The sequence below is a fragment of the Rhinatrema bivittatum genome, chromosome 18, assembly GCF_901001135.1.
Source record: "Rhinatrema bivittatum chromosome 18, aRhiBiv1.1, whole genome shotgun sequence".
NCBI lineage: Eukaryota > Metazoa > Chordata > Amphibia > Gymnophiona > Rhinatrematidae > Rhinatrema > Rhinatrema bivittatum.
Window position 1 is genome coordinate 42,814,982 of NC_042632.1, and position 15,384 is coordinate 42,830,365.

Here is a 15,384-nt window from a genome sequence, read left to right on the forward strand (position 1 = left end):
AGTAGTGGTAAATGGAACATACTCTGAGGAGAGAACAGTCATAAGCGGAGTGCCTCAAGAATCGGTTCTGGGGCTGGTTCTCTTCAATATCTTCGTAAGCGATATTGTGGAAGAGTTAGAAGGAAAAGTTTGTCTCTTTGCAGACAAAACCAAGATCTGCAACAGAGTAGATATACCTAAAGGAATAGAGAGAATGAGAAGCAATCTATGAAAAGCCGAGGAGTGGTCAAAAGTTTGGCAGCCAGTGTTCAAAACCAAGACATGCAGTCATACATTTGTGGTGCCGAGAACTCAAAGGAGCTGTATGTGATAGGGGACAAAAGACTGATGTGCATAGAAAGGGAAAGAGTCTTCAGGATGATAAGTGTCTAATGATTTGAAGGTAGCGAAGCAATGTGACAAAGTGGTGGCTAAAGCTGGAGGAATGTTGGTCTGCATAGAGAGAGGCATAACCAACAGGGAAAAGGAGGTGATAAGGCCTTTGAATACATCTTTGATTAGATTTCACCTGGAGTATTGTGTTCAGTTCTGAAGACTATATCTCAAAAGGACAGAGACAGAATGGAAGGGATCCAGAGCAAGGCAACTAAAATGTTGTGGGGTATACATTGAAAGCCATATTAGAAGAGACTGAAGAATCTGAATATCCATATCCTGGAGGAGAGAAGGGGGATATATGATACAAACTTTTAAATACCTGAAAGGAATTAACAACAATGCATAGGAATCAAAACTTTTGCAGAGGAAAGAAAGTTGTAGAACTAGGAGACAATATGAAGCTTCAAGGGGGCAAACTCAGGAACATCAGGAAATTTCTTCAAGGAAAGGGTGGTGGTAAATGCATGGAATGCCCTCCTGTAAGAGGTAGTGAAGACAAGAACAGAAATGGAATTCAAAAGCACAAGCATACCTTGTGACTAAAAGTTGACAATGCAGAAAAGGGGTAACCCGCACTAAGCAGAAGTTTCTACCGATTACAGAAGGCATGGGGGTAACCTGCATGGAGTAGCAGTCACTACCCTTGAAAAAAAAAAAACCCCGCAAGACTTGGTGGGCCGAGTGGATGGACTACTTGGGTCTTTTCTGCCGACATTTACTGTTACATTGAACAACAGACACACACACACACACACACAGATACCTAAAGTTTACGTGTATGCAATTCTCGTTACTGGTACTGTTTCTCATTTCTAAAACAGTAGACACGCAGTGCTGTGCAGACACACAGAAGAGACAGTCCCCTGCTGCCATGGATCTTACAGTTTACTCAAGACAATCAAGAGACCATGGGAAGACTGTTTATTGCAGATAAATGCTTAGAATGAAAAAGTGTTTCAAAAACGGGAATAAGGGCCATGTAAAATTGTTTCTGCAACTTAGGCGTGTCCTACGGGACAGCTAAAGCAGGGAGGACTGGGTGGGGGACGCAAAGACGTCTGCTCGTGTCACACCAACACAAAGAACCGTGGTTGCATTTTAATAGGCTGCCTCTAAGCCTGCCCCGAGGAGCTCATCATCCCAGTTGGACGAGGTTCTCTGCCCTGCCGTTCGTTTTATATCTCGATAGCCAACGCTCACAAGCGGGGGCGCTTCCGTCTCTGGGATTCTGGGGGGGGGGGGCAAGAGCCCTGAGCCCAAGCTGGCTACAAAGCCCCGCCACCGGCCCCTCTTCGGGAAACAATTTCTCCTCGCCGACCTTTGCTACGAATCCTGTAAGGTGGCAGGGAAAATGTCTAGGAGAGACGTATGCCCTAAACTGACCAACGTCATGACGTAGCCAGTCTCTTCTCCAGCAAGTTAGGATTCCTGCGGCCCGGTCCAATTAAGGTGGGAAGCCTGTGCTCTGCGCTTGATTGGCAACGCGATGCGCCAATCGCTGGCCAGGAATTAATCCAGGCAGAGACTAGAAGGTGGAAAATACGCAGCAGCCTGCTTCAGAGACCATATTTTTCTTTTGAACTTCTGCGGTGAAACGTAAACAAGTCCCAGCGCGAGCCCTTCCTCGCCTTCTCCCGAAGCGCGAACGGTTACCAAGCAATGCTCTCTCGCCCCACCTAAGCTCGGTAGGCATTTTTAAGGGGCTCGAAGGTTAATAAGCTAGGAAGGAGCAGGAGGGGGGGGGGGGGGGGGCAGGCCGCGGCTGTGAGTGACGCGCCACTCCACCAATTCAACTCCTGGAAGTTGAGGAAGAGCGGGCGGGGTGTGGGGCGCCGCGTTCGACTCAACGCAGCTTGCGCAGGAAGGGCGCGTGACGGCGCCGTGAGTGACGTCCGTTGGGGACCTATGCGGTGGCCGCGAGCCCTCTCTCCGGCAAATAACTGAACGCGGCCTTTCATTTTTAGGCGGGGCCATTCGCCAGCGTTAGGTTAGGTCATCCGAAGTTAATGGCTGGGGAAAGGTTTCTTCTGCTTTTCACTTCAGATATTTTTTCCGGGGAGGCTTTCTGAAGTCAAAAATAAATAAATATATAGAGAAATTTAAAGTTGAAGAAATCGTAGTTTGAGCGGAAGCTGGTTCCTCCCTTCACCACGGAGCTATGCAGAATGCGATAGCCGGGACGGAAATGCTGACGGACGGGTTTGAGGATGAGATTGACTCCGTGACTCCGCGCTCCCCGCCTGTAGACTTGGAAGTGGGAGCCGAGCCGGGGGTGGGCCTGGCCGGGAAGAAAGTGCGGCTCTTCGGCGACGCGGGAGGAGCTGGCAACGACAGGCTGGATTTCAAGCTGGCGGCGGCCGCCGTGCTTTCGTCAGGCGCGGGCTCTGGCAGCGACGAGGACGAGGTGTCTGAGGTGAGTAACCGGAGCTATGTGAATCACCCCCCCTCCCCCTCCCCTCTATGCTGCACCGCAAAAAAAAATAAAAAAAGACAAAAAAAAAAATAAAATCACTAAATACATCGTAGGGCGGCGGCTAAGACCATTAGGCCGCAGGCGCAGGAGGCTTTGCTCTCCAAGGGAACGGGCTTTCCGTGCTGTTGTTTCGCTGGGCTGCGGCGGAAGTGCCTCCTGACATGGTCTGCGGCCCAGCGCCTCGGCCTGCACAGCCTGGTGCACTGCTATTTTAGAGCCTCCTTCTCTCGGGCGCACACATGGTGAAGCCGAACAGGTTTTGCGCAGTACACACCCCAGCTTAAAGAATCTCGGGCTGGCTTAGTCGAGGTTTTCCCATAACCACCCTTTCCCCCCTTCCTCCTTTGGAGGAAGCCAGATACATTTTGTAACGCAGGACGATGTCACTGATTTTCCCGTTTGAAAATCATCCTTTTTATTTTGTGTTTGTCTCGTCTGGAATCGCAGGGGAAAAAAAACAAACCCAGACAGTTGTAGACCACAGCGATTCTTTTTTTTTTTTTTTTCTAAACATATGTCCTCGTCGAAAAATGACGAGCGTTTTCGTTTTAGTAGAGTAAAATACCTGGCGTGTGAAAACAAGCCAATATTTTTAATTTCTAATGTATTGGCACATACTGGGATTCAAACTTACCTAGTTTGACAAAGCCTATGTTGAAATATTCAGCCATTATGTTGAAGCACCTTATGTATCTGCTTCGAAAATTAAACATAAAGGATTAATATACCATCATATATATCGTCTACTTACAAATTGATTGTATAACCAACAGGTAGGATAAGATTTTTGCTTTCAAAATGCCAGACCTAGAGTTAACATAAACCCTAAGTGTAATTTAAACTCATGTAATAAAATGTTTAATAGGTTCTTTTGAAGACGTTTTGCTAACAGCACATTTCAGTATTTTATGTTCATTATTTTTTGTAGTGTCAGTAGATCAGCTTTTTTTTTTTTTTTACTGTTTATCTTCACTGTTAACATTAACCTGTAAATTGTACCTTATTTCTGGTGATTGTGGTCATACCAATGCGTGTGTATAATATAATGTACTGGTAAATATGGCCATCAGTACTTGGTTAAAGGAGCCTTTGTATTTTCCACTGTACCTCTTGATACACAGTAGTGTGACATGTTTGTGTGTATAGAGAGTGCAAGCAAGAGAGATGTGTAGATTTGTGTATGAATATGTATGAAATATATTTGCATAAAATGGAGGCAGTGCATGCAAATCTCTCATGCATATTCATTATGGATAACCTGAAAGCCAGGCTTGTTTGTGGATCAGTTGGCCACACCTGCCCTAGGAGGAACTTTTTGGTCTCAGGATAGGGTAATGAATAAGCAGCTCTTGTAAAAGCAGTGAGCTACAACACCCCCCCCCCCCCCCCCCCCCAAAAAAAATAAAAATTGGTGTTCATGAGGTACCTCCATAGACACTTCACTGATGCTTTGCCCATAGATAAGCCCACAAACATCTATCCATCCAAATTCATATGCATTTATTTGCCTAAGTCAAATAATCTTGACATGTTTAAAACTTGATATGCATGTGCAAAAATAGGAAAGCTAGCTTTAATAACACTTTTTACTCACAGAAAATTTAACTTTTTTTTTTTCTGTTTTAAACACTGGCTACATTTTTCCTATGCAAAAGCAGTTTTTAAGGGGCCTGAGACTTTTTTCCCACTGGATATTGTGGTGCTGATGTCTGTTTTTTTTTTTAAATTATAAACCACTTGGGGTGGGCCAATGCAATATGCATACCACCTCTGTTTTGAGCCTAATTTGACTGACTTTTACTCTCACGTGCACTTTACACATTTTCAATATGCGTTCAATCCCTGTTGATCTCATCTGCTTGCACATGCATGGGAAATTGGATTAGCAGGCCTGTAGTATTAAGTCAAATGCAATACTGTGCCAAATTCTAATGTTCATGATAAGTTTGCACTTTTAAAGAGATGTTTAGTTGCCAGCTTGTCAATGGTGATAGGGAACTGAATGTTGGCAAATTTGGTTGTCATGTTGGTGTTGCAGCACAAGTGGGCAATGGGAGCAGGCAAGAAATTTTTTTCTCAGGTGCTTTTGCTTCCACCCATGGCCTATTCATTTTCAGGATGATTGGTTATAATCAATTAGCCATAAAGAGAGCTGGGAACAGTATTAGGACTTGAAGAAAGTTCTTCTAGCCTTTATTTCCCTCCCCCCCCCCCCCCCCCCCCCCACCCACACACTCTCACTATAAACTGTAGTCTGCTTGTTCAGTAAAGAAAACAATACTGCTCTACTGTATAACAGGAAAAAATGAGCAAAGACAGGGAAACTAGCTGGCAGCCACCTTGAGCAAAGATGACAAGGAAGGGAGGAGTGGCTAGTACAGTTGGATGTTAGGTTTTATACCCTGGGTCAAGTGAATAGCATTGACTTCCTTGTTCTAAGGAAACTATACTATTTATTTATTTAGATATTTTTATATTCTGCTTTTTGCACTTTTTTCAGCACTTCAAGATGAAATATACTATGTCTTCTGTATTCTGAAGAAGGAAAGAACAAATAGTGATGTACAAAATATTCCAGAAAATGTGAAATTTCATATTTATGCAATCTAATAGTCCATCATAGTAAAATATAAGCAGAAATGGAATTAAGAGGAAAAACCAATTACAAAGATCATAGAACAAAAGCTTAAATTGCATACTGCATCTAGTGCAGATGCTATGAAAGTTGGTATTTTAAATTGCAAGGTTTACTTAAAGGGAATATTTTGTAATTTTCCATAAGTTGCAGGTAAGCTAATTTTAACAAGACCAGTGTAACAAGTTTAATAATTTAAACTTTAAGCAACACATGTAATGTATACTACTGCTGTCTGAAAGTTAAAACAGAAGTTACCTCATTGTGAGGGCATATTTTACCAGTCTTCTACTTCATAATGCTGCTGGGTTTTTTTAGTGTATTAATTTTTTGATCTCAGAATTCTGTTTCATCCACTTGTCTAGTTTATAGCTCATCCTCTCATAGAAATATCTTCTAGTACTCTTTATTTTTAACTTTTTTTTTTAAGATCTAATTATGTATGTTATTTGAGCTCTGAGAAGAGTTGCACTCATGTACAAACTAAGAGCCTATTTACTAAGGCTTTTCTGACATTCTGTGTCTGTAGAAAAATGCTTAGTAAATCAGGCCCTAAGTTTGTAGATGAGGCAGTGGAGGTGAAGGTGGCAAGAAGCATCATTGAGAGAAGTGGTAGTTGAACCCTGGCTTTCCTGGTTCAAGGCCTGCTTCTCTAACCACATGGCTGCTACTCCACTTAATGGTTCTTGGTTGAGGGGAAACTGAGATGTTTGCAGCATATTGCATGTTGAGGTACAACAGGTAGGTTATCATTCTTCTCCCATTGTCAAATACTGTAGAGATCTCTGTGAGAAGATTTGTTGATCTCTTTTGAACTACTTCTAATGTCTTTGGTTAGATCAGCAACAGTTTCTATAAGAACACTACTAAACTATTTCACTGACATGCTACATCTGTAGAGTTTCTTCCCAACAAGAGCTAGAGCCAAGATTTATTTTGGATCTTAAATCGGTGATTTACCTTATTTATGGCAAAATTTAATTTTGCAATGAGTAAGAGGATAGTTAGCTGTTACTATATTTAAGGGTGAATATCTGCCAGTAGAAACCCTAGATGGAGTGAACAGACTTTTTATAGATACTAAAATACCTTGTATGCATACAGTAAATGATTATATTAAAGGCTTCTAAGTGTGGGGTTTTTTTTTACATTTCTGTAAATGTAAATTTTGCCAAAATTCACATTTTTATGTGAAATCACTGCTAAAGTAATTCAGTGAAAAGAAAAAATTGAAGATTTTAAATTAACAGGTTTCTAAAGGAAAAACAGTATTTTAGAAACTGTCCAAAGTGTTAGGTTTGCTTTAAAAAAAAAATTGAGCAGGCATACCAGTGATTACCTTTAAGGTGAAAAAATCTTGCGGGGTGGGTGGAGAATGGACAGATTACTGCACATTTGTACCTGAAAGGAAGCAGATAATAAAAATGAAAACATACTTGAAAGTAATCATTGTTTAATGCATGTATTCACAATGAGTGTTAAATCTTTAGCATGAAATTATATGAACAGGCCAAGAGAGTTTGCTCTTAACTAGGAGTTTGCATTTAAGTAGTATGTTAAACAATTTTCTCTCCAGCAGAATCTGTGACTTATTTCTCCCTTGTAGAATCTACTATGTGGTAATCAAGGGAAGATGAATTAAAATATTCTATGTAGCCAGTTTAGTGGTATTTCTTTTTTTTTTTTTTTTTATTCCAAATCTGGTAAGATGATCACTACCTTTTTTATTAGAGTAGTGAAGTACATCTATAGAACAAGTTTGTTCATTTGGATGAAGCAATGATAAAAGCCAGAAATGAGGCTTGGCTGCATAGGGAGAGGAAAGGTCGGCAGAAAAAGGGAGATGAAATTGCCCCTGTATAGGTCTTTGGTGAGAGACTGCACATGGAATACTGTGTACAGTTCTGGAGACTGCAACTTCAAAACGATATAAACAGGATGGAGTCTGTCCACAAGGTGGCTGCTAAAATGGTCAATGGTCTTTGTTCTAAAGCATATGGGAATACACTTAAAGATCTAAACATGAATATTCTAGAGGAAAGGTGAAATATGATACATTCAAATATCTCAAAGGTTTCCATGCACAGGAGGTGAGCCTGGTGGAAAAGGATGTTCTAGAATGAGGGGGTCATGAGATTGAAAGGGGATAGATTCAGGAGTAATCTTAGGAAATATTTCTTTACAGGGAGGGTAGGGTGGTGGAGGTGGTAGTGACAAAAATAGTACCTGAAATTAAGTATGTATGGGATAAATACAGGGGATCTTTAAGGACATAAGTATGCTAAATTAATTGGGCAGATGGGCAAACTGGATGGGCCATACAGTCTTTTTATTTTTATTTTTATTTTTTTTGCTATCATGTTTCTAACCTAGCAAATGGATTAGATAGTGAATTTAAATATTTCTTGATTGAGGGCTTCCTCGATATGTAGACGACTTCATTGAATGGAATGTTCAGGAGATGATCAGACTGGAATTGGACAGTGTTGGTTTTGTTTTGTTTTTTTCCTCCCTTCATTGGGCATCAGATCTTCTGTATGTGTATCCTCCCTGATTGCAAAGACCTCTATAAAACTTGCAAAGGTCTAAGAAACTATGGTTGTTATAGCACCTTTTCAGGGATTATGTATCAGAAAACCAATCTAAGGAATTCTTCAGCTCTGATCATACAGAATCAGGGACCACTGTTTCACCCCAACCTCCAATCTCTCAAGTTCTCTGAGTGAAGTAATTTTTCTTTGGTTTCTCCAGTGAAATTTCTCATGTTCTGACGTCTATGAAGGAAGGTACTAAAAGATCCCATGGTTTTTAAATGGGAGAGATTTGCCAATTGGTCTGAGTGCAAGGTCCTAGATACCTTCTCTTGGCCTGAACAAACTAAGACCGTTCTCTGTATCTGTCAGTCTGGTTTTAAAACCATCTCGGTTAGGATTCACCTTAATTTATTTGGTGCTTAATGCCACCATATAGTAGGAACCCCCATTTCTGTACAGTCTTTAGTTTATTTAATGTGGGGCTTACTTGAAGTGAGGCCTCTCATTAAGTCATCTGCATTGTTATAGGATCTCAGCATGGTATTTGAATCAACCTATGAAAGTCCCTTTTGAGCTTCTGAATCTTGTGAGATAGCTTCCTGACCTGGAAGGTCATATTTTTAGTGACTATCATTTCAGCCCACAGTGGCCATGAGCTTCATGCCGTACTAACTTTTATACGTCATACCCGAAGTCTCTTCATAATTGGGTGGTGCTGCACACTCATCTCAAATTTGTCTAAGGTGGTGTCTGATTTCTATAGTAATCTGTCATCTTACCACCATGTTTTCCCAGGCCTCATGCTCATAATACATTTTTATTTAGATTTTGCCTTTTCTGACACTTCAAAGTAGATTACATTTGGGTATTGCACATTTTGGATTGCCAAATAGCCATTGCTTTCTGCCTGGAGCAGAAAAAAAAGCCCTTAAGTCCAACTCTTTCCTTTGACACAAACAGGCATTGACTTGATATAATCAAACATACCATTTTCTAGTTGGATGGCAGATTGCATCTCCTTTTGTTGTGCCTAAGCTAGTCTGAGTCTAGAGTGATATGTGAAAGATCACATTGTCAGAGCTATGGCCCATCTGAGTGGACCTCTTTAAGAAAAATTGCAAGAATGCTACATGGGCTTCTGGCCACAAGTTACTTCTAATTTATTGTTTGGACATTGACTCCTGATGTAATAGATTTGGTAAGGGTCCTCCAGGCTGTTTTAGAAGGGTAGAATCCAACTCCATCCCCATTAGGGCCCATTTAAAATTTTTACAAGATGCCCCAAAGTACGTATTTAGTTGACACACCTGTTGGATAGTTAGTTTTCCCATTTTTGTTGGAGGACAGCTCTTAACATTCCCACATGTGTGGCTGATTCGTTCTGTTTGTCTATGAAGAAAACTAAGTTGCTTATCTGTAACGGATGTTCTTCGTTAGACAGGATAATTGGCCATGCATTCACTCCCACCTCCTGTTTTTTGGAGGTGGCTACTTATCCTTTTACATAGGATTGAGATGTCTTGATGGCATCAGTAGGGCATGAAGTCACAATCAGGCCAAGTAGTTGTCTAAAGTTTTTTTCTACAGTTGTGAATGCTCTGTTAGTGCCGCTGATTGATGTCACTCACATGCATGACTGCTTATCCTGCTGTCCAAGGAAAACACCTGTTTTGAAATAAGTTTATTTCCCTCAAATACCTCTTTAAGTCCATAGATGAAATAGTTGGCACCTTTTGAAAAACTAATAAACATAATTTCAATGCCCAATAGCATTTCCCAGAATCTTTTTATGAAGGATCACATTATCTTTGCGTATTCATTGTGGATATCCTGAAAACCCAACTGGCTAAGGAGGTTCTTAAGGACAAGTTCCCCTGCTATCTTCTTTCTATCTATATATCCTTTTCCTAGTTTTGATTTTCTGATTTAAAGACATACTTCATCATTTCTTTCATTACTGATGCTTTTGAAATTAAATGATCCCAAATACTGCCTTACTGGTGTCCCAAACCTGTGCCCTAAGTTTTCCACCTTCAGTTTTGACAAAATATTGCTTGTTCTCCAGTTAGTGCTGCCTATACCTTCTTATTGTCCTAGAAGATTAGAGGCCTATTTTCAAAGGATTTAGGCTACTAACTTTTGCAGTTAGGCACCTAAATTGGCACTTTTGCAAATTTAACCTAGGAGCCTAAATCTAGGCAGATCATGGCAAATTTAAATTTCATTACCTAAGCTATAATTCCCTTAATTTAGATTAATTTTATGCATGTTTAAATTAGCATATGTGTATAAGTAGCCACTACTTGCATATTCCGTATTTTGTAAAAGTAAACATTATGCACATGTTTTCACTTTCGCATACACATCTGCGTGTAAAACAGGGCTGATCTAGGGGTTTTGTGGGGCAAGGCCATTTACATATCTGGCATAAGTAATATTAAATGTTTATTGTGTAGTACAAACTTGGGTGATAGGTCTGTGAGAAGGAGGGGGGGGGGGGAATTCAGGCAGAAGAACCAGGAAGGTCTCGATAACCTCAAAGGATGGTGAACTGGTGGACTAATTGGTAAACTGGTTAATTTCATATATGCCCGCATGTTTTACAATTGGCCGACTTGGCACAAGTAAATTGGGACCCTTGCAAGTAAATCCTACTTTCACGCGTATAAAATACACACAACTTTTTAAAATAAGTTGAAGAGTCTGTATGTGTATTCACATGTAAACCTATATACATGTGTTATGAGTTATGCATATTATACAAAATTGCACATATTATACATGCAGCTTACAAAATACTTATGTATATCTGCCTGTGGCCATATGTGTGTGTATACTGCCATGCACATTTATTTAAAAATGATCTTCCCTGGGCCTAAGTTTGATTGAAAATAAGTACCTAACATGGGCACCTAATTTAGGCATCTAAATTTAAGTGCTTGGCTTTTTTTTTTTTTTTTTTTTGAGTATCGGCCTCTTGGTGTTTATTTTATTTATCAATATTTAGATCCCATATTTCTGATAGAAAACAAGGTGGATTACAAATATTAGTTATTAACAATATTAGTAGGTGGACTTTGATCCCTTGGAAGGATCCTTGCACGATTGGGGTTCATAATGCCTGTTTCATATTTTGTAAGGCCATCGAGAAGCGCAGAGCAGATTTTAATCATTTTGTGGTAAGGCTTTAATTGGAGCAATATCATTTAAAATATTGGTGGTGATGGAATTCCAAGAAGACAGCCAAGTTAATATTAAATCTATCAATTTCTGTTAAATGTGGCATAAATAAATCTCTAAACTGATCTTTATCTATATTAGTGTTTTGAGTTTATGATTTGGAGGATTGCTCCTTGGTATGTTCAAAGAAGCTCAATATTATGTAGTGATCAGACCAGGGAATCGTATAGTAATTCAGATTAGAAGCATCAAAGATGAAATGATCTGGATTAAAAAAATAAGGTCTGATGTATGTCCAGATCTGAGAGAACAGCTGTTTTCTGTGAACTAAATATAGGCAAATCCATTGCTAGATGGGTAAAATGTATCTTTTGAGGCCAGAAAAGTTACTTTCAGATGCCTGAATTTGTGGTGGCTCATTCTACTTGGGCCATGATTATTTCTTGGGCATAGAGTAGGGATTCCCAAACCTGTAGTATGGTCTAGGGTGAAATTCTAAGCACAAAACAAAGTAGGATCGAAGGGTGATTATATCCATTGATTTCAAGGTGACCGGAAAAGGCAGAAAGATGCTTGGGTGCATAGTGAGAAGTGGCAGCCTGAAAAAGGTGATATTGCTCACGAATGAGTCCCCTGGGGAGGCCTCGTTGGGAATACTGTGTACAGTTCTGGAGACCTCACCTTCAAAAGAATATAGACAGGATAGAGTCAGTATAGAAAGTAGATACTAAAAAGGTCTGTGATCTTCATTGTAAAGCATATGGAGACACTTAGATCTAAACATATACTTTCGGGGGGAAAAGGGGAGATTTAAATATCTTTGAGGTATCGATGCACAGGCGTTAGGTCTCAAGACACTGGAACGAGGAGTCATGGGATGAGGTTGAAAGGGTAGACTGAGGCATATGTTGAAGTATTTCTTTTCAAGAAAGGGTGGTAGGTATAGATCCATGAAACAGTCTCCCAGTGGAGGTGGTGGCGATATGGACAGTATCTAAATCCAAGAAAGCATGGGACAAAGCACAGGGGGGATCTCTGAGCATTAGATTGTAGAGCTGAGCAGTCATGTGGATGTGCAGACTAGATAGGCCTTATGGGCTTTCTGCCATATTTCTATATTTTGTTCCTACTGATCATAATAAAATGCCACAATGGGTCAGACTAAGATCCATCAAGCTTGGCATCCTGTCAAACAGTAGTCTGTTGAGATCGAACGTACCCAGCAGATCCCATAAAGTAGACCTATTTCCTGTTACTCCCAGGGATAGCAGCAATAGCATCTTTAGTTTACTTGGTTAATATTTTATGGACTTTTCTTCCAGGAACTTGTCCAAACCTCTCTTTAAACCTTACTATGCTAGTTACCTTGACTATGTCCTCTCAACACACAATCCAGCTATGTTGTCAAAAAATATTTCCTACAATTTATTTTAAATTTATTTGCTAGTTAATGGTCTGCCCTTGTTTTAGTATTTGAAAGGGTAAATAACTATTTACCTGTTCCTCCAGACTCATGATTTTATAAACTTTTATCATGTCCCCTCTTAGCTGTCTTTCAAGCTTGAAGAGCCCTAACCTACATAGCTTGTCTTCATCGGTGACCTATTCCATTTTTTATTTGTTCTTCCTTATCTTTTTTTTGAGATGGGGCGACCAGAGCTTTGCTCAATACTCTAGGTGTAGTACCTATTGAAGATAATTTACCAACAATTTTCCAGCCACTGCTACAACTAGTTAAATCAACAGTTGAAATTTCAACTTAAAACCATTGATTAGTGTCTACCTGTTAAACTTTTGATTAGGACTCATTAAAGATCATGGAAGGCTGGTAAGTGGCTACAGGATAATAGTTTCACTGTCACGTGTTTCTTTTTCATAGTGGTCTAAGTTGCTTTGGGTTGTCATGAATTATATCTTTGTAGGTGTACTCTATAGGCACCTATCACAAGAGGAAGATATGGACATGGTAAAAGATATATCCAAAGGATAGCATGATAAAACTTAAAATATATATGAGATAGCTTGGAGCATGTCAGCTGCAGCATTATAGAAACATGGCAGAAAAAGACTGTATGGCCCATCCAGTATGCCCATCTGTCCAATTAATTTAGCATTATAATTCTTATCACTTCCTTGGAGATCCCCTGTATTTTTTCCATGCTTTCTTAAATTCAGATACTATTTTTGTCTTCACCACTTCCACTGGGAGGCTGTTCCACACATCTGTGTAAAGAAATATTTCCTAAGATTACTCTTGAGTCTACCCCCTTTCAACCTCATCTCATGACTCCTCATTCTAGAGCCTCCTTTCCATTTAAAAAAGCTCACCTCCTGTGCATGGAAACCTTTTGAGATATTTGAATGTCTCCTATCTCCTCTGTTTCACCTTTTCTCTAGGGTGTGTATGTTTAGATCTTTGTCTGTCCCCCATAAGCCTTAGAACAAAGACGATTGACCATTTTTAGTAGCCACCCTCTGGACCGACACCATCCTGTTTATATCCTTTTGAAGATGCTATCTTCAGAATTGTACACAGTATTTCAAGTTAGGTCTCGGCAAAGACCATTCTTCTCCCTGTGCAGCCAATCATCTTTCTGGCTTTTACCATCACTTTATTCACCTGTTTGGCCACCTTAAGATCATTAGATATGATTACTCTCAAATCATGTTCTTCCTTTTTGCTTAGAATAATTTCACCTTCAGTATTATAGCTGCCAGACCATAGACCATTCCTTGAGCTTTTCTCGATCCCTCCTTATGTTGTACATTCCTTCCTAGCTGTCCATCGTGTTACAAGTTTTGGTATCGTCAAAAAAATATAAATCTGGGATACAGAAATTTAAGGGCTGAATGCTATACTGGAAGGGGAAGAACAAGCAGTGACCAGACAAAATGTTGAGGATCATGACCTCAAGGATGCAAATTTTATCTCGTACATATTCATGGTGGATATCCTGAAAACCCAACTGGCTGTGGGGACCTCAGGACAGGTTTGGAAAGCCCTGGCCAAGAGGTTGGTTTATATGGAATGGGGAGGTCAGTGAACATGTGGAATGCTTTCAGGAGGCAAAGCAATAGCCAGAATTCAAGCATTTTGTAGTTGCAAAAGCACATTTAGTGGCAGGTCAAGAAAAAATGATGATTGAGTAGGCGCTTTTTAACATAATGGGCCGAAGGAATGGACTGAATAGTTTTTATGCTGACAGTTGTTTGTTTTGAATTCAAGATTCAGATTTTTTTCAGCCCATTTCTAATCATTATTAATGTGTTTACCTGAGTCCTCAACTCCTTGCAACAGTGCATTAACTACCTATACTGTTGGTCATTGCTTCATTCATACTTAAAACTTTTATTGTGAGCAAGTGAATTAATTTTTTTTGGAGGGTGGAAAGCTTTAGAAATCTAAAACGCCAACCAGAATTCTTAGCTTTAATTTTCAAAAAATTTGTTTAGAAGGGGTTGTAGGTTTCATATAATTATTGGTGCTCCCGGCACTATAATGGTTCGTAATATAATCATAAACTTCCGGGGGCACTAATAATTATTTGAAACCTGCAACCCCATCTAAACAAATGTTTTGAAAATTCTTAAAATTTCAGAATAATATTAGAACCAGGTTTTCTGGCATGGTATAAAAGATATATCAATTTATGCAAATATTAGTATAATACAGCAGTGATGGGACATTTTTGTCCAATTTGATACTATTTGAAGATCATCGCAGGTGGTAGAGTGAATTAGATGTGAACCAGAATTCTTAGGCTGTGTGTGTTGGGGAAAGGAATTTTTTTTTTTTTTAACTTTTTGCAGCCCTTCTCTCTTTGTGTGGAACCTCTAGGTCCCCACCGGCTACATCTCCTTCCAGCCCAAGGCTGGAGGTGCTGCTGTTTTTTCTTGGCCCTAAGTTTCTGATGCTTTTCTCCTGTAAGGGCTACTGTTTCTATTCCTGGTCCCTGTCCAGGTATTCTAACCAGTCCTGGCTCCTTTTTTTTGCCTGGCTCTGACACACATACTTTATACTATGTGAAAGGTTTACCTTAATACTACTACAGATATGCCTTATAATATCTATGGTTTTATCGCTGTCTTTACTGACCCTGATTTTTCTCTTTTGAGGAATAAGTGGAGTTAGTTTTTGTAAACTATTTTAGTTATGCTTTCTTTTGACTCTTTTGCCTTGTCCT

At 39.8% G+C, this 15,384-nt stretch overlaps 1 protein-coding gene across 4 annotated transcripts in view; it reads left to right on the plus strand.

Moving 5' to 3' along the window:
- Positions 1–1,547: 1,547 nt before the first annotated feature.
- Positions 1,548–15,384, plus strand: part of LOC115079775 (ankyrin repeat and KH domain-containing protein 1-like) — a 187,418-nt gene continuing 173,581 nt past the window's right edge. For 2 of the 4 annotated variants that reach the window (XM_029583623.1, XM_029583625.1), the window contains exon 1: positions 1,550–2,791. In XM_029583623.1, coding sequence (XP_029439483.1) covers positions 2,537–2,791 — 255 coding nt within the window. In that variant the 5' untranslated portion in view covers positions 1,550–2,536. Of the gene's footprint in view, positions 2,792–15,384 lie in introns of all 4 variants that reach the window. The other 2 variants (XM_029583624.1, XM_029583626.1) reach the window with 2 other exon arrangements.